This window comes from Camelus bactrianus, chromosome 9 (assembly GCF_048773025.1).
Source record: "Camelus bactrianus isolate YW-2024 breed Bactrian camel chromosome 9, ASM4877302v1, whole genome shotgun sequence".
Classification (NCBI taxonomy): domain Eukaryota; kingdom Metazoa; phylum Chordata; class Mammalia; order Artiodactyla; family Camelidae; genus Camelus; species Camelus bactrianus.
The window spans coordinates 57,096,621-57,115,277 of record NC_133547.1 but is presented as its reverse complement, the minus strand read 5'-3'; the positions used below and the strand labels follow the sequence as shown (position 1 = coordinate 57,115,277).

General features: G+C 40.7%; 1 protein-coding gene across 1 annotated transcript; it reads right to left on the bottom strand.

The window, feature by feature from the left end:
• Nucleotides 1–1,058: 1,058 nt before the first annotated feature.
• Nucleotides 1,059–18,641, bottom strand: LOC105073671 (ATP-dependent RNA helicase DDX19A). The gene is made up of 12 exons (XM_074370442.1): nt 18,474–18,641; nt 16,166–16,214; nt 13,412–13,462; nt 12,373–12,508; nt 9,778–9,870; nt 8,599–8,701; nt 8,088–8,202; nt 4,947–5,124; nt 4,378–4,615; nt 3,484–3,646; nt 2,824–3,015; nt 1,059–2,408 (listed from the first exon to the last, which is right to left on the bottom strand). Exons 1-12 carry the CDS (start codon nt 18,528–18,530, stop codon nt 2,347–2,349), a joined length of 1,437 nt encoding a protein of 478 aa, XP_074226543.1. The 5' UTR covers nt 18,531–18,641; the 3' UTR covers nt 1,059–2,346.
• Between the last annotated feature and the right edge of the window lie 16 nt (nt 18,642–18,657).

The following is an 18,657-nucleotide window of genomic DNA, read 5'->3' as shown; positions in this document are numbered from 1 at the left end:
CTCACACCTGCAGTCACTTGGGTACCTGCTTCACCCCAGTCTCACTCTCTGATACTTGATCCCATCTGGACCCTCTGTTGCTCAGTCTGGACTCTGGCCCGCACCCTACCCCACTCACCCTGAGGTACCTGTAATCACTCACAGCAAATAAGTTGGGAAAAAAGGATATGTGAAGACCTACAAAAATTTAGAAAACCTTCTGCCCAAGAATCGCCACTTCAGGAAACACAAGTAAATCATTTATAACACTGAGGAAAGCTTTTTTTTTTGCCATGACATGAAATCTAGATTTCTTAAAAAATAAAATCTGAGCAGCATTAAAATTAAATTTTTGTGCAGTATTAAGAAAAAATGATTTTGTAAAGACAAACTAGGAAAACATCTACCGCTCAAGACAAAGTCTAATTTCCCTAAAATAGAAAGGTAGGTAAAAATCGTTGAGGACTGGCAGTTCAATAGCAAAATGGTGTTGACGGGAGGGTATAGCTCAAGTGGTAGAGTGCTTGCTTAGCATCCACAAGGTCCTGGGTTCAATTCCCAACACCTCCTCTAAAAAATAAATAAGTAAGTTAAACCTAATTACCTCCCTACACACCATAGCAAAATGGTGAGACAAGAATGGGCAGCACCCCTAAAAGAGAAAATACATAATACCAATAAATTGAAAAATTGCCAAACCTCACTAAATCAAAAATAAAAAAGCAGTTACATAATCTATTTTTGCTACTTAAACAGGCAGTTTTAAAAACTGGCAATAGAGGGAGTTGGCAAGTACGTAGTAGGTATTTTTGTTATTACTGCAACAGCGTAAGTTGGTAAAAACTTTTCAGCAGGCTACATCAGCAATGTGTTAAAATGTTAAGTGTCTCCACTCTTTGACCCAACAACTCTACTTCTCGGAACACATCCTGAGTGAGTATCAGTGGGGCAGGGAGGAGCTGGATCCTGTGTTCACCGTGGGCAACACAGCACAGTGGAAGCCCCCAGATGCCTATCACTAGGAGCCATGAAGTAAATGCTGGGGCAGCTACATGCTGGAATGATGCCATTGTTGAGAGTGAGGTACATCCACATTGCATTTGAGAGATACACTGGTAAGTGAAAAGGCAGGCTGCACAACAACAAATGTTCACATTTTTGTAAAAGGAAAGTACGTTGATATATGCAAACAGAAGGCAAACAGTTCACCAAACTGTCAGCAATGGTGATCCCAGAGAGGTAGGGACATAGAGCACTTGTATGTTTTTTTAATATATACACACACACACATCTTTTTTTAATGAGCATATATTAGTCTAATAAGCAGAAAAATACAAGTAAAAACAAATCATGATTAGTAAAGCGTTTCATAATTATTTTTAAATTTCTTAACATAATGAATATGGGTATAGCTCTAATTTATCCATCCTTATTCATACAGACAATGTATGAATTAAAGTAACCAATAGTGGTATTAAGGATGAACAGCATTAGTTTTCACTTGATCATAACTTCCTTTCCAAACTCTGCAGCTCACCTCCAGGCAGTGTGACACCCATGGGTGAGAATCAACTCACTGGGCCAGTTGTGTCAGAAAACCACCTGAAGTCCTCTGGCTGCTGTGACTGACAACAGGTACTTGAGCAGACAGAGCAACTGCAGGTGGTGAAGGTAGGCCTGGATCATCTCCCTTGCCAGGCCAGTCCCTCTGAAGATTCACTGACTTCCATGCTTCTCCCCAGATCTGAGGTTCACACAAGTAGCCAAGATGCTCACACAGGGAGAAACAGGGATATCCTCTGGCATAGAAAACAGGTAAAAGGGATGGGCTGGAACATCTCTGAATTTGAGTAGGAAGGTAACCAGGGGCAAGAGACATTTGTGTCAAGTCTCTTGTCACAAAGGACAGAGAAGGGGGGCCACTCCCCATGCTCCATCCATGCATGGGGCTCATACAGCTGTGCTGCCCGGGCCACTCCTGCCCTCTGCCCACACCACTCTCATTCTTCAGGGGCTGGAAGCTGTTCCCAACACCCCTGGCCAGAAAACAGGCAGGAGATCCTAGGGCCAGCAATTACCACCAGTGACCACATTATTATAAAGCTGGGGGAAACTATGTCTTTCTTCCCTCTCCTTTTAAAGGGAGAGGGAAGAAAGACTAAACTTTTCAAAATGCATTTTTTTCCTACCTTCCCCCATCATTTGCACAATTTTTGTCAAGTCCAAACGTAATTTAAAATGAGGTAGGTAGTTTCTCTCTACTCGTGCCTTCATCTCTGTGGTGACTGTCGAGGGCTAGGCCGTGAAAGCACTAGTGTCCACGCAGGGGGAGCGCCAAGGGCGGGCACCACTGACTGCTGCAGCTTCTCAGTTGGCTATTTTCTCAATCTCGTCCAAATCATCCGTATCCAGTCTTTCTATTTTTTTATCTGGGGGGAGAAATGGAATTCAAAGAGAGATCAACATGGGGTTACACAGAGACAAGCACCAGGGAAGGGGCCACACAGCAGGGAGAGAGGAAACTCAGGTCTCCGCCCCCTAGGAACTTCTGTGCCTCTGGCCACAGGGATCCTTCACGGAACCCCAGAGGCTTCCAGTGACTGAGCGAGGGACACTGACAACAGTCAGAGCACTGGGCCCCTCAGCCTGGCCAAGGGGGACTGTCATTCAAGTCCCTGAGCCCCAAACTCTCCAGGTGTGCTCTTTGTGAACTTCTGCGTTGTAGGGAAGGAGGAGAATGGGACGGAAACAAAGGCCTCTCTCAGGGACACAGGAAAACCTCCCCTCCCCCCTGACTCGCCCCTGTAAGGCAAGGGCGGGGCAGGGACCCTCCAGGGGACTCACTGAAGTGCTCCTGGATTCTGTTCAGGATGTTCATGCTGTGCTTGCTGTCCACCATGTTCACTGCCAGGCCCCTCTTGCCAAAGCGGCCGGTGCGCCCGATCCGGTGCAGGTAGGTCTCATTGTCCGGGTTCCCATCCTTGTCCACGGGGAGGTCAAAGTTGATGACGACAGACACCTGTTCAACGTCGATGCCTGCAGGGAGGAGAGGTGGAGAGGAGTAAGGCGGGACGTAACTCACTGTCACCCACACTCGGGCCTGCACACACCAACCTCAGGTGGAAGAAGAGTCTGGGACGGGCCAGCTCTGGGATTTGGACAGAGGGGCAGGTGGCAGAACCCAGACGGGAAAAACAGAACTTTCACAGATGCTGGCCAAATTACAAGATCAGTCAAAGCCTCTGCTGGGTACAAGTATGTGGAGAAGCAGCTAAAGCCTCACTGGGGACCCCAAGAAGAGCAGGCACCGTTCTAAACCACCAAATCAAGACTCCTGGTTTCTGTGAAAGTTCTCATCTGCTGAGGGAATCTAAACAGGCTCTCCTAGCAAACAGTGTCGCCACCAAGCGCACCTGCTCTACCCCACACCACCAGAGTGTCCCCCACATGAGGATTTCTCTTGCTCCCCTGAGCCTAGCATACTGAGGTACGTTCTGTGCTCACCGCGGGCACACACATTGGTGGTGACCAGAACCTTCTCTTTGCCCTCTCGGAAGCGCTCAATCACGGCAGCCCTCTGCTCCACCACCATCTCACCGCTCAGCAGAGCCACCTGGTGGCCTTCTTTTGAGAGCTCTGCTGCCAGCCAGCTAGCTGTTTTACGGGTCTGGAGTGAAAAGAATTGTTTTAAATGAAGATACCTGTAAAAAAAAAAAATGAAGACCCCTGCAGAAAAGTGGCTTATTGCCATTAACATGCATAAAGGCTCAGCTGAGTTCAGTCAGGAGATCAGGCTTAAATTTTCTCTATTTTTTAGCCACGATTTTTCTAGCATGAATAACTCAATGATCTTAGTGTTCATCTAGGAAGACTGTGGTTTGAGCCAAATGTTTTCTTTCCTAAATACTCTATAGTCTTAATACTTTAATTTGGGGGGTGGTGGTAATTAGGTTTATTTATTTTTGGAGGAGGTACTGGGGATTGAACTCAGGACCTAATGCATGCTAAGCATGCGCTCTACCACTTGAGCTATACCTTCTGCCCTATAGTCTTAATACTTTAAAATTATTTCCTTAGATGTTACTTGGAGTTTTTTCCAAGTTATCTCTAACAAGTGGGATCAAAGAAGGTTTAGCTCTTCAGTCTTCATCTTACAACTCATTACAATCTGAGAGAATCTGTCCTGGGCCAGATGTAGGGGATTCATTTCCTTTCCAGCTGTGTGGAGGGAACCTGGCCCCAGCACTAAGGTGGAGCTGACTGAGAGGGAGGGGTGGGGCCACACCCTCCAGGGAGCTCCTCCCCCACAGGCCGCCTCCGCCGCCGCCTCCTCCTCCTCCTCCTCCTCCTCCTCCTCCTCCTCCTCCTCCCCCTGCTCCTGCTGCTGCTGCTACTCACATGACAGAAGATCATCGCTTGAGCGATGGTGATGGCCCCATACAGGTTGCACAGGGCCTGGAACTTCTCGTCTCTGTTATTGCACAGGACGTAATACTGCTTGATGGTGTCCAACGTCTCCTCCTCGCGCTTCAGTTTGATGATATTTGGGTCTGGAACCACTTTCTGGGCAAATTTCCATACAGAGTCTTCAAAGGTGGCAGAGAAAAGCAGCATCTGGCAGTTCCTGGGCAGCATCCTGCAAGGGAAGGCCCAGGTGTTCGGCATGACCCGCCCAAATGTTTCACTGGGAGGTACAGAAGCACGGCCTCCCGGGCCAGGGTGACCTACACCCCCAGGAAGGCAGCAGAGAGGAGACGAGCACTGCAGGAAGGAGGTGCGAGCAGACACAGGGCAGGGACGGGGTGCCAGTAGTTCCCTAAGTCTCCTTCCTCAGCGCAAGCTGGGAGTGTGGTCCATGCTGACACGGAAATGGCCCATCAGACAAATGCTCCTGGAGCAGTGGAGGAAAGAACCTGGCAGGGGCAAAATGGAGTCTGGAGAGTTCCTCCTGCCTCAAGTGTCCCTACCTCTGGATGCGGATGCTCTGATCTTGGTGGCCCTGAGTAGCTATCATCACGTCAGCCTCATCCAGAACAAACACCTTAATCTTCTTGGGGTCAATGAACTTGAGCTTGGAGCACCAGTCCAGAACGGTCCCAGGAGTGCCAATGACAATGTGCTCACTGATCTTCTGACCTCTTTCCACTGTGGAGACAAGATGTGTCTGTGGGTATTTTCATGGCTAAACCAGCTTTAGAAAAGAAAGCCTTGCCCATCCTTCCAGATCTAGTAGAACAAGTTAACTCAAGATTTCAAAATATACAGAAGTATTATCCAAAATTCCTGGGTTCTTCCACTACAAGATGGGCATCCTGACACTCGTGTCACTGCACTGTTGGGATTAAATCCTCCACACTGAACCCTCCATAAGTATTAGTTTCCCTTTTCCTACTTTCTCCTATAATTCACCATCATCGAACTCTCTCTCTGGCATTACTCATCCTTTTCATACCATCCTTCACTCATGGTTCATTAATTTCCTCATGAATTGGTAGTTTAGACTCCAAGGATCTTGGCCCCATGGTTTCTTGCTTTGTTAGATATTCTAATTGTGTAGATAATTTTCCTCAGTACAAATTCTCTTTAAAATACACATTACTCTCAAATTATACCTGGTGGGAGTAGAGGGATACAGCCAAGTATAAAATTACTAATGCACTGTAGCCTTTGACCAATACTTCCACTATTAGGAATCAATCCTATACGTATATGAATATGTGTGAAGTAACATATCCAAGGATATGCATGTATCAAAACATAGCTAATTAGGCAAAATGATACACCCAATATAAGATACCAATAAAAGTATAAAACTGTTTAGGAACCGATATTGAGCAATCTCCAAAATACATTATTAAATGTGAAAAAAAAATTGCAGAGCAATTTGCATACCAAAAAGGGCAAAAAAGAGTACAGATAATATACGTACGTGTATGTGAATGTACATGTTATATATTTACACACACATGATTATTTGCCTGTAGCCGCACAGACTATCTCTGTAGGACACATAAGAATTAGTTAGTACTAGGTACCTTTAGGAAAGAGAACTAGGTGGTTGAAAGGTATGGGAGAAAAAAAAGTTTCTTCCATATATCCTTTCAATTTTGAAATGTGAATATCTTTATTTTAAAAATAAAGTTTAAGATTTGAGAAGGGGAGTTTGGAAGTCATCAACTATCTATTGGAAAAGTTTTAAATGAAGTCTTACATACGCTGTGGTTCTCATTGTCCATTGCCCATCAGTCTAAACTGAACTTCTAAAAAATGATACATTAGTTAATATATTAATTCTTTATACACAGTGAAGTCCCCTGCTATTTATTATAAAACAATCTAGAGAAGATACATGTTGTCACAAGATTCTGGTACACTACATTTGTGTGCACCCATCAGTTTGAGACATTAATACAAAAATATCCAACTTAATAACTATTAGTTAAAGTGTTCTTGCTGCATGCTGAAATATGACAATTTTCTCCAGGAAAAGCTCATTTGTGATTATTCATGTGGTAAACTGCACTAGTCATTTTCATTTGTTGACTGACAAACTATAGAAAATCAAGGGGGGAATCTGATAAACACTTTTTTGAAAATTAGCAAAGAGAGCCTGTCTCTACAATGAAAACAATCAGCTGTTATTTGCTGTCATGGTAACATTTAAGCTTAAGAGAAAATTAGAATTCAAATTTTGAAAAAACCTGTAGGTGCAGTTATAAGAAGGCTGAGCATTTCTCCATGTATAAACCCCTCTGAGGAGTTTGGTGGTGATTATTAGTGCATTTTAAATGCTATTTAAAATTCTGTATAATGAAACATGTCAGCATTTGGAAGATCAGCATAACTCAGTAAGACAGGATTTTCCAAATGACTAAGGTATGGTATAAAAAATCATTCTTGGGAAAAGATGCATTCAAAGTGCAAGAGAGAGACCAAGGAATTTTAATGTAAAAGCACCAAGAGTTTATTAATATGATTTCAGATGCCACATCGCAACTAACTTTTAAGTAATTACCCCTTGTTAAGTTTTGGTGTGGCATCCAAAAAAAAGAGTATCTGTAATTATCTGAAAGGTCAGATTTTCTTCTCTTCTTCCAAAGTACTTAAAAAATTTCTCAATTTTAGCTTCCAATAGGGCAGAAATCAAGAGATAACCTGCAGAAACAAAAATGTTTTGGGGGTCCAAAACAATGTTTAAAGGAGTGTAAGAGACCACAAAGTTTAAGAACTTTTGGAATTATAAACTGCTGGGTGGAAGGGATGTCTCTATTTCTTCTAGGTAATGCCAACTGCTTCCTGAAGTGATCGTGCCAGTGTATACTCCCCACTGGAGCACATGAGTGTTCCAATTCTTCCACATCCTTGGCAACACTTGGTGGTGTCAGACTCCCTCATTTCTACCCGCTGAGAGGCATATAGTGGTTTCAACTGATGCTTCCCTGATGACTAGTGAGGCTCATCAATTTTTCATATTTACTGACCATCTGAATTCCTTCTTTTGTGACGCATCTATTCATCTGGGACTCTTTGTCCATTTTCCTATGAAAATGTTTACTTTTTTCTTATTAATTTGCAGTTTTATATACTTTGACAACTTCCCTATCACCCCTAATCTACCTGCTCCTCCCCCTACTCTAACGCACACTCCCTACACACTGCAGACAAGGAAGAAAGACTCGTTGGAAGGATTTCTGATTTTGATAAGACCAAGTGAACTGTCTGTGCTCTTAGATTACTCTTACTAATGCTGTGCTTAACTTTTAGAGAAAGAGATCTGACCCAACCTACCATCCTCAGTGCTAAGCCCTCCCTAGTAAGCAGCTTCCAGAACTCTGGATGCCAAATCCAAAACCCTGTCTCTTCAGTGGAAAAGTTCACACTTTAAGAACTCCATGTGATTTTAAAAAAAAACTTAAAATCTTATTTTAAGAGTGGAGAGGATTAATAACAAGTCAGCAAGTATTTAAATAGATTTGCTAAAAGCAGTGGATCTGGGCTCCAAGATCAGACTGAATCAGAAAGTTGAATATGGTCATCACATCTCCAAAATTCAAACATCCAGCCACCCACCCCGACTCACGGCATAGGTCTTGTCCCTTCATACTCACATTTATTGCCTCGAACAGCATAAGCAAGCTTTAGTTCTGGATGAAATTTGCCCATCTGCTCAATCACTTTTCCTGTTTGGAGCGCCAGCTCATATGTTGGGGAGAGGCACAGACACTGACAGGCAGATCATAGAGGATGAGTTTAGGAGAGCCTTGCAGTAACAGACAACAGGCTCTAAAGCAGCAAGTACACTGCTGTCATTACTACTTGAACAGTACAGGGAACCACATCCTTGTCAACCAGGTCCACCTCTCAGCTATAGATGGAAGCCTTCAGTAGAGAGCCCTGGCTTGGTGGATGCCTTCAGAAGCCACTGTTTCAGGTTGCTGATTCCAACTCAACTCTACCCAGGTCAGGGCCTGGTGTGCTATGGAGCTTTGCCTGAGCCACAATCTGAGGCATCAGAAACATTCAGGCTCCACCAGGAGCACTCTCATTAATCTCCCACCAGATGGTGCCACCCTTCCCAGGACAAGCAAGCCAGAGCCCCCAGGATTCCCCAGCCCTCACCTGGGGGTATCTCTCTGCTGGTTCCACTCGGCTGAGCATGGCTAGGACGAAGGCAGCTGTTTTACCAGTACCAGACTGAGACTGGGCAATCAGGTTTTGTGGACTGGATTAAGGAAGAACCGAGATGAAAATAATATTAGGTAAAACAATCAAGTGTCCAAATGTTCTTTTTGGGTGGTAGGAATATGGATATTCCCCCTTCATGCTCCTATTACCCAGGTTTTCTGCACTGAGCACAAAGATAATTTCTTTATATGTTGTTTAAAAAACTGCTTAAATATTAAGGGAAATAATGATTCTTTTAGATGGGCTCACACTAAGAAATCCTCACTCTAGACTCTAGCACAGCTAGAGTGCCCTCATTTTGTACCCCAAGGGGCCCATGGAAATTAAGACTGCAGAGTAAGATCTGTGCTGAGACAAGTCCCCGGGGACATTTTCTGTTGAGCCATATGTGTCTCCAGGACTTGGCTCCTTCTGTGTGCTCCTGTTTCTCATCTTTATGGAAAATTTAAAATACCAAGTCAGATGCTTTAGAGGGAACTTTCACATTTCACTTCACGTTTGTTGTGGAAATAGGTGGCATTTTTATCATTAAAAAAAGAGAAATAATAATAGAGTTGAATAAAAAAAAAGTTGCTACAAAAAGTATGATAACATTTATCTAAGGTTTAAAAATATGCAAACTCCTCTTTAGATTCTTAGGGACACAAAGATACGTGGTAAAAGGATAAAGAAGTTAGAGAATGACGACCCACGTCAGGATGAGGTTCACTTGGGTGGAAGACAGAGCTGTGAACAGAGAGGAGAACATGGGGGCTTCAGTTGTCAACTAGATTAATAACACTTCACTTTTTGGCAGGATGGGGTTGCAAAGATGTTCCTGGTTATTGCTCATGATACCTTTTTGTAGGTCTCAAAAATTTCAAAAACTTAAAAACCCAGCTTTTAAAATTGCATAGATTAACAGCACCAATTTTCTCTATCAGTTTTTATTAAGTAGAAAAAGCAGAAACTGTACTGAATTGCATCTGAGTCTCTCTGCACTTGTCCAAGCTGTTTCCCTGAAAGAAGTATGCTGTCCTCAATGGCCCATCTTGTGCTCAGGAACACTATGGCTCTTGGCGGGAGAGGTTAAACCAAATTCTTAAGAGGTGCACTGGGGTCTGTGATACTTACGGCTCAGCAAGCATCATGGGTAACGCGTTCTCTTGTATCTTGGATGGTCGATTGAAGCCCATGGCATAGACTCCCTGGAGAAGCTGTGGTTTCCTAGGAGGCCAAGGAGAGATAGGATGGATTCCTAGTTGTTGAAATTGTTTTAAAGGCCTAGAATTTTATTTTCCCATACATCTAGCAAAGAATGGTACTTCCCATCTGTCAGACGTATTTCCCTGTGCCTTAAGAGATACTATCTAAAACAAAACCGACATCTTTCCATACTAAATCTTAATCTGAAACAATTATGCAATTTATAAAATTCAGGCTAGTTTCCTTCTTTTCTTTCTTGGAGAAGTTCATCCTTTCAGCAGACCTACAAATCTGGTTGGCCTTGAATGACAAATGTTCCCTGGATACTGCAAGAATGCTATTTATTAATTCACAGTATAAAATAAATTATAAAGGACATAGCTAAAAATAAACACTGCTTACTATACTGCTAAGATACAGAAGTCCCTTTAGAGACTGGGATTTCACTTTACATTTCTCAGTGCAGATATTCCATTGAACCACAGTTCATTTTGTGTTCATGGATCTTACAAAGCCAGCTGCGCAAGAACTCGAGACAATCAAGAGGTAAGAAAATTGATTCAGCCAGTTTCTAGTAAACAGATAAGGGGAGTTCAGTTATACTGAACTTTACATATGCTCAGATTTACTCACTATGTCTGGTTAAAAATCAAGACTAGAAAAGCAACAACTTCTTATCTAAGTAGCCACACCTCAAGTATCAATTAAAGTTGCTCTTACAGTGCATTTATAATAAGCTCTCTGCTACCTCTAAATTGACAAGGTGTTTAACAAAAATCACACCAGATTATTTTTAAAGAAAAATTAAACCAAGTCAAGACTGTTCTCTAAGCCTTCCATAGAGTTTAAGAGACTCCCTAAAAGGCAGTTCTTCTGGTATATGCTGATTCTTTGGTTCAGAATCAAAGAACTTTGAAAAGTAACGTACTTCCATTTGGAAGAAAAGGCTATGAAGCTTAATAGATTCTGACTTGGTTGCCAAGGAAACAGAGTCACTACTGAACAAGGACTCAAGTGATCTAGGAGCTATCAGTGGCTCATTATTTCTCTTTTATTTTGCAGATCCAAATATTTTCAGTACAAGGTAGACCAAATATATTAGGTGACTTGGGTTTTATTCTTTGTTTCCTTTGGCTACTAATAACTAAATCAGAGAGAACTTGACTTTTCAAAGAGGAAAATTCAGCAATAGTTGGTCTGAGAGCTCCAGTCCTTTCAATGAAAGGAACTTAAAAAAAAAATACTGATATTTGGAAAAGCAAACTGTCAGTTCAAGAAACAATAGAGCACATCCAGCTGCCCTGACAGTTATGAACAAAAGCAGAGATGACAGGTTTGCTGAAAAAAGCCCTTGACAGAGGAAATACACACAGGAAAGTATAACTTCCTGAAAACACTGAAAAGGCCACATTTAAAAAAACTTGTTCTTAGCGGGAGGGTGTAGCTCAGTGGTAGAGCGCCTGCCTAGCATACACAAGGTCCTAGGTTCGATCCCCAGTACCTCTATTAAAAAAGATAAATAAATTAAAGAACCTAATTACCCCCCCCAAAAATAAAAAGCTTGTTCTTAGCTACTGCTTCATTAACAACTTGATTTGGTTCTAGTTAGCTCTCTTCTTTTAAATGTCTCTTACTCTACAATGGTGGCAACAGTTGGAAGGAATGTGGCCTCTACTTGCCCACAGTGGGCATATGATAGATTCTGCTGAACAAAGACAAAGAATCCATTTATTCCACCACTTTCTTATTTACCACCTATTTTCTCTCTGGGATTTTGGTCCTGGCAGGCAGCAAGAGGTAGTTATGTCTTATGTTACTCGTAACACCCAGCACAGTGGCATGTACCTAAACCAATGACCCCTAAACACCCCTTTACTAACTTACTGAAGGAAACAAAACACTTGGTATGACATTTCATAATTCTCTGCCTTTAAAATAAGGATGCAGTAGAAGTCATTCTTAGCACAATGCCATAAATTTCTACCCTTAATGCTTAATCCAGGGTTCTGAATTTTTTAAAAAATTCTGGAACGTTGAAGGCTGCTTTCCACTGTAGGTATTGGGAATTCTGAACAGGCTTTTTTTTTTTTTTCTTTTTGACAGATTTTATAAAAGCAGATAAACTGTTCTTAAGACTGTAAACCCTATAGTCTAACAAAAGGGCTTACCTAATAAGAAATGTTCCTGACATCCAGAAATCACCTGTCAGCCAATATTTTATTGAAAGTTCTAAGAGCATAAAAGAAAAAAGACTTTCAGCTATGATGAATAAATCTGTGGCATTTAAAAATCCCTACCTAGAGGAAGAGAACTAGATAGCCAAGAGACAAGAGTGGGAAGGAGACCATCACTGTAAACTTTTTCATACTTTTTAACTTTTGAATCATGGTTAGTCAAAGAAGTAAATACATTAAGATTTTTGAAAAATAAAAGTGGAAAGTAAATTTCCACAAGATCTCAGATGCTAAGTGTTATAAAGTAGGGACTGGCAAAGAACAACTGTTCCAAGGAACGAATACTCACAGGCGTAGCTCCTCAAAGGACTTCACTGAGTAGAGTGGGGAGTTTGGATCCCGCTGCAGGACTTCCACCTGGTTGGTGTTATCGACAAGGTTGCTTCTGATCAGCTTGTTGAGTAAGGACTGGGCAGCTCTGTCCTCTGTCAGGAAAAAAAAAAAACAGTAGATCTTCATATTCATCAAGCAAACCTCACCCTCGTGAAACCTCTCTCTCCACGTCTGTACCCACACTGAGGTGCCAGCAAGGTGCAAGAAAGACACAATCACACCAAAAGGTCTCACTTTAAACTCCTGACTGCTAAACTCCAGTGGGCTGAGATGCCTTTCTATACTCCACTCCTCACCCCCACCTGCGTTTGTGCGCGTGTTCTCCACCTTCACCCCTGTAACTTGGACATCTGTGCCTGGAGGCTAACCCCTGACTTGTACAACAGGCCCCATCCCTTCTTGCTGAAAGGGCATTTCTCCCAGCACTGACCTTCTCTCTCGCATTATCAGTTTCCCCCTCCAATGGATCATTCCGACCAGCACATGTACACGTTTTAACATCTCTCACTGTAAATCTGCTTCCTCCTTTACCCCACATCCCGATCCAGTTACTGCCCTGATTCTCTGCTTCCCTTTGTGGAACACTCCCTGACAAGGTTGTCTGTACTCATAGCTCCACTTCCTCTTCTCCCCTTCCCTGTGAAATGTACACTGAATAGATTTTTAATTTAACCTCCCCATTTGACCTTAACAGCCCTTGTCAAGTTCACCAATGACTTCTACACTCTAAATCAACTGAACAGAACAATTTTCAGTTCTTAACCAACCTAGTACCTACCTATATATGATTCCCTACTTTTGAAACATTTCCTTCTTCTGGTTTCTGGGATACTACTCTCTTTTGATTCTCCTTCTATCTGACTGACTGTTCTCAATCTCCTTTGCTGATTCTCCCTCATCTCCTTGATCATATAACTAAGAGTACCTCTGGCTCCAGAGAGGCATGTCCTGGATGATATAACATCTCTTGCTACAGGGTTTCAAAGAGTAGTTACCTTTCTCTTCTTCATCTGTTTTCTCTGGAGTGGCATTGGCTTTGATAACACCTACACAAGAAAACAGTTGTCATAATCAGAAAGGCAAATATTAAATCCACTCAAAAGGTGGGACAATATAAATATCAAACCTTATTTAAGTGGTCAAAATGTAAATAGTTGGCATTTCTTTATGTTTAATGGATTTTTATTCCTAGGAAATTTAATGCATAAGAAAATTTCAAATTTCTAGAAATGCTGGCTGACTTTAAAGTGATCAGAATATGTCACCTCTGATTTACTTATCCTAATTTAAAATATAGCATTGTATTAGCACACATGATTAGACATGAGAAAGAAAATAAAGGTATTAAAAATTAAAAGAAAGTAAAATGACCACTTGTAGAATATATGATTGTAAACTTACAGGACTTCGAGTATCAACTTAAAAATGACTACAAAATAAGATATCTCAGCAAAAGATTAAAAGAGCTATGTACAAAATAAAAAGAAATCAATGGCTTTTATAGATACAAACAGATATAATTAAAAAGATTCTACTTATAATAGCATCTAGAAATATAAAATACTGCACCCAGAAATAAAGTTAACAAAAAATATGAGACTTACATGAAAAAACCTTTAAAACATTCATAAAATAATGCAAAGAGATAAAGCTAAAAAGTCCATAAACTAAAATGGAATTCTAAGATATTCAATTAACTGAAAAGGCAGGAAAAGAGGCAGAGAAATAAAATATGAAGGGACAAACAGAACAGTAAAATAGTAAACAGCAAATAGTAAAACTGTTAACCTAAACCCAATCACATCAATAATTACATTAAATATAAATAGATAAAATACTCTAACTAAAAGGTAGAAATTATTAGAATGGATTTAAAAGCAAGATTCAACTGTCAGCTGTCTACAAGAGCAGGTGGCAATACAGCTCCATGGTAGAGCACTTGCTTAGTATGCACAAGGTCCTGGGTTCAATTCCCAGTACCTCCATTAAAAACAAACAACAACAGAAAATACCTCTGAAAAGAAGAGTAAAGTAAACCCAAAGTAAGTAGAAAGGAAAAAAATAGAGAGTAGAAACCTATGAAATAAAAGACAAATGTTCAAGGAAACTAACATTGTCAAAAGCTGGCTCTTTGAAAAGATAAAAAAACTGATAAGCCTCTAGACAGACTCCTCAATAAAAAGAGTAGAACACATATTTCCACTTTTAGAAATGGAAAGAGAACAACAAGTTCATACTGTATAGCACAGGGAACTGTATTCAACATCTTTAGTAACTTACAGTGAAAAAGAATATGAAAATGTATATTATGTATGACTGAAGCATTATGCTGCACCAGAAATTGACAAAATTGTAAATTGATTATACTTAAAAAAAATATATATATACACACAAAAAAAGGTGGGGGACATCATATATCCTACAGTCATTAAAATATTCCTAAAGGGCACAAAAAGGGATTTGAAAAAAATGGAAAGACATTTGGTTTCTGTAAAGACTCAACAGCATATAGATGTTAAGTTATAAATGTATCATGTCTCAGGAGAAATACCAAAAGATTCTTTTTCTTCTTAGAACTAGTCAAGTTCATTCTAAAAGGATATGTATGGAAAATAAGCAAGAACAGCCAAGAAAACTCTAAAAAAGATCAATGAATGGAGACCAGCACTCACAGATATTAAAGCATGTCATAATGCTCCAGCAATGAGAAATATGATACTGATACATGAATATGCAAAAGAAACTTGATAGATGAGAAAATGCTGAGTTTAGTATATTATACAAGTGTATCTCAAACTAGAGAGGAAAAATGTACTAATACAAAAGTGGTATCGAAACAAATCTGTAGCCATCTTGAAATTTAAAAGGTGAAACACACTAGAGAAAACAATTTAGATCCATATCTCACAAAGCACACCAGGAAAAATTCCAAAAGGATCAAAGACTAACTATGAAAACTGACTCAAATTTCAGAAACAATAATGTAAAACACTGATACATTTGACTATATAAAAATGTTTGTAGAGCAAAAATACACAAGAAACAAAGTCTAAAGACAAATAAAACTGGCAAAAGTATTAAAACTTCTATCACAGTTAAAATATGAAGTTCTTCATAATTAGAAGAGAAAAAGCTCAATAGAAAAGGAAATACAAATTCTTTTAAACTTATGAAAATTTTCAACCTTACTCATGAAATACAAATGAAAATGCTGATCCACCTATCAGATCAACTTCAAGGTTTTGACTAAAAATTCTGTGGTGAGGCTATAGGGAAGCAGACATTCTTATGCTTTATTGATAGAAATGTAAATTATATAATACTATGGAGGGTACTTTGAAAATACTACTAAAAATTGCAAATGCATATACTTTTGACCATGGAATATCCATTTTGGGAGAATTTATCCTATAAACATATTTGCATACATGTAAAAAGAATTAAGTTCATAGTTATTCCACGAAGCAGTGTTTACAAGAGAAAAAGAATATGGCTGGAAAAAAAGAAAAAAATAGAATATAACCAATCCAAGTATCTATCAAAAGATAACTGGTGGCGGGGAACATATAGCTCAAGTGGTAGAGTGCATGCTTAGCATGCATGAGGTCCTGGGTTCAATCCCCAGGACCTCCATTAAAAAAACAAACAAAAAAAAAACCCCCAAAAAACTTAAAGAAAGCTTCTTTCCACATTGCAGCTATGAGTGCAAAGTGAAGCACACACATAGCTTATAGTTACTAGTGACTTACCATTGGTATCTGGTTTGACTTTCTCTTCCTTGATCTGCAAACTACTCATCTGAAGGGGAATAAAAAGAAACACTTAAGAGCAGAGCTATGTAATAACCAAATACCACGAATTACAAATGACCCTTAAAAACCAGAGTTTGAACTTTTAAGGGTCCATTTATCCATGGATAAACAGTACGGTACTACACAGCCCGTGGTTGGTTGAATCTGATGATGCAGAACCACATATATGGAGGGGCAATTTCAACAAATTCAGAGATTTTTCAACTACAGGAAGGATTAGGGGCTCATAACCCCCATATTATTCAAGAGTCAACTGTATTTATTAAGCTAATGTACACAAGACTATATGGTTAAAAAAAAATGGGGAGAGAGTCCTCCCCAACTATTAGGAAGCAATGTTTTAACACATTTACTTATACCAGCCACCCAATAAGCAGAGTGGTTAAAATCAGATACCAAGTATGTTTGGGTCTGTATTTGTGCTATTCATATCACATCTAGACTAGGGTCATAGGTTTAAAAAGATTTGAAATCAATTCTCAGTAACTGTCACTCAGGGAAGATCTGATGCTAAATACTAGATTTAAACTCTAGAGTACAGAACCATATCCTTTATAATACTTTGTGATTTGAGGATAACTGACAATTTTATACCTCTGACCTAATTCCTCCTGAACTCCAGTGCCACATTTCCAAGTGGGTACTGTACAGAAAGGAGTTAACATAGCAAGTCTGACTGCTATCCTTAGGCAAGTCAGCTTGCAAAGCTAGCCCCTGGCTGGCATCTGGGGAACCTGGATTTTGAGAGGGTTCCCACTATCCCCAGAACTACTGAGGGGTTCACTAATTATGTTTATGAAAACTTGTGGTTTATGTTAACACCTACTTTCCTTCTAGGAGTCTGAAATTTTGGTACCTGTTTGGCAGAGATGACTATGTGCTAGGTCTCCAACAGAACCCCCAAGCACCGAGTCTCTAACGAGCTCCCCTGAAAACACCTCATCCATGGCTAGAGGAATTAAACATGAATTCAACATGAATTAAACTGGGAGAGGATTCTTGGAAGCTTGTGCCTGCTTTCCTCTCGACTTTGCAACATGGGCCTTTTCCTTCTGATGATTTTGCTTTTCATTGTAATAAATCATAGCTGTGAATACAATTAATTATATGCTGAGTCCTGTGAATCCTCATCAGTGATCATCGAATCTGGACACTTCTTGAAGACTCCCAACACAGATAGCTAACCAAACTGTACTCCTTTCCTCAAATTCGGAGCAGCCAAACCTGAACTCTTCATCCTAAATATCAAATCTGCCTTTCCTCCCACTCCCTTAGTCCTGTTATTAGCACTTTTATTAATAACACCTTGTAAGATCCAGCCTGAAAGCAGTAATCTTTGCCTTTATCTCCCTTCTCTTCTTTTTCCTAAATCTTTGTACCTCCACAGTTATCTCCTGAATCCCTCATCTCCACTTTCACCATTCAACATAGGCCCTCTACCTCTGGACTATTAGAGTAACTTCCACACACATCTCCTCTTCTTTAGACATCACTCCTAATATATTCTGTTCTCTGCAGTCCAATAAATCTTGCCAGCTCTAGATCTAATCTTGTCAGTATCCTTAAAAATCCCCAAACCAACCAAGTAAGGCCTCTCCTCTTTAAGTACTTAAGTCCAAAGTACACTCCCTACAATATTTTCTATACTGCTTCTACTACAACCCAATAATCTTAAGCTGCAGCAGAAATGAGTTCTGATTCCTGTTCTCTAGGCAAGTCCAGCACTTCGGTGCATTCTGTTCTTTTAAAATGCCATTAATCTTCATTTCTATCTTAAATGACTATTCTCTGATATCCAGCACAAATGTAAAATAAACCTTAATCTGTTATTCTGCAAAGAGCTACAAACTGCCAACCATGTTAAGCATGCATCTAAAAAAATGTTAAGAGTAACACAGATTCACCCAGAAAACAGAGAAATCAGAAAGAGAGAATCAGCATTTGAATATGTCTTTCCTTACAATCGCCACTGAGAAGCGGGGGTGCAAGGCAAGACAGACAGAATACATAGCGGGGACGGATTTGCCATAGGATAAAAGTCTTTAAATGGCCCAGACAAGAGAAAAAGGCTCCAGATTGGTTTCTTCAGCTTTAGGCACAAATAAGGGTTAAATGATTCCCCGCGGCAAACCTTAAAGGTGTGTGGGCCACCGCTTTCCCAACCCGGGCAGTTCCCTGGACTCCAAGCAGGGTCCGCTTGGGCCCTCCTAGTATGTTTCCCCCGCATGGAACTGAAGCAACTAACCGATTTAACAGCCGCTTCCTGCTCGTCCACTGCCAGAGCCCACGAGTCAGTGGCCATGGTCCCGGGGAAAGGAGGCTGACTCGCGAAAAAAGGACCACAGGCGCGGCAACAGCGGCCCTGAGCCCGCCGCAGGCGCGAGAACAACACTCACGCAGACCGGAAGCGACGGTGCACAAAGATGACG

Coding starts and splice junctions, on each gene's coding strand:
- LOC105073671 (XM_074370442.1), bottom strand. CDS start 18,530: ATGGCCACTGACTCGTGGGCTCTGGCAGTGGACGAGCAGGAAGCGGCT. Junction 16,215..18,473: donor AGGAAGCGGCTGTTAAATCG/GTTAGTTGCTTC, acceptor ATTCCCCTTCAG/ATGAGTAGTTTGCAGATCAA. Junction 9,871..12,372: donor TCCTTTGAGGAGCTACGCCT/GTGAGTATTCGT, acceptor TTGGCCTCCTAG/GAAACCACAGCTTCTCCAGG.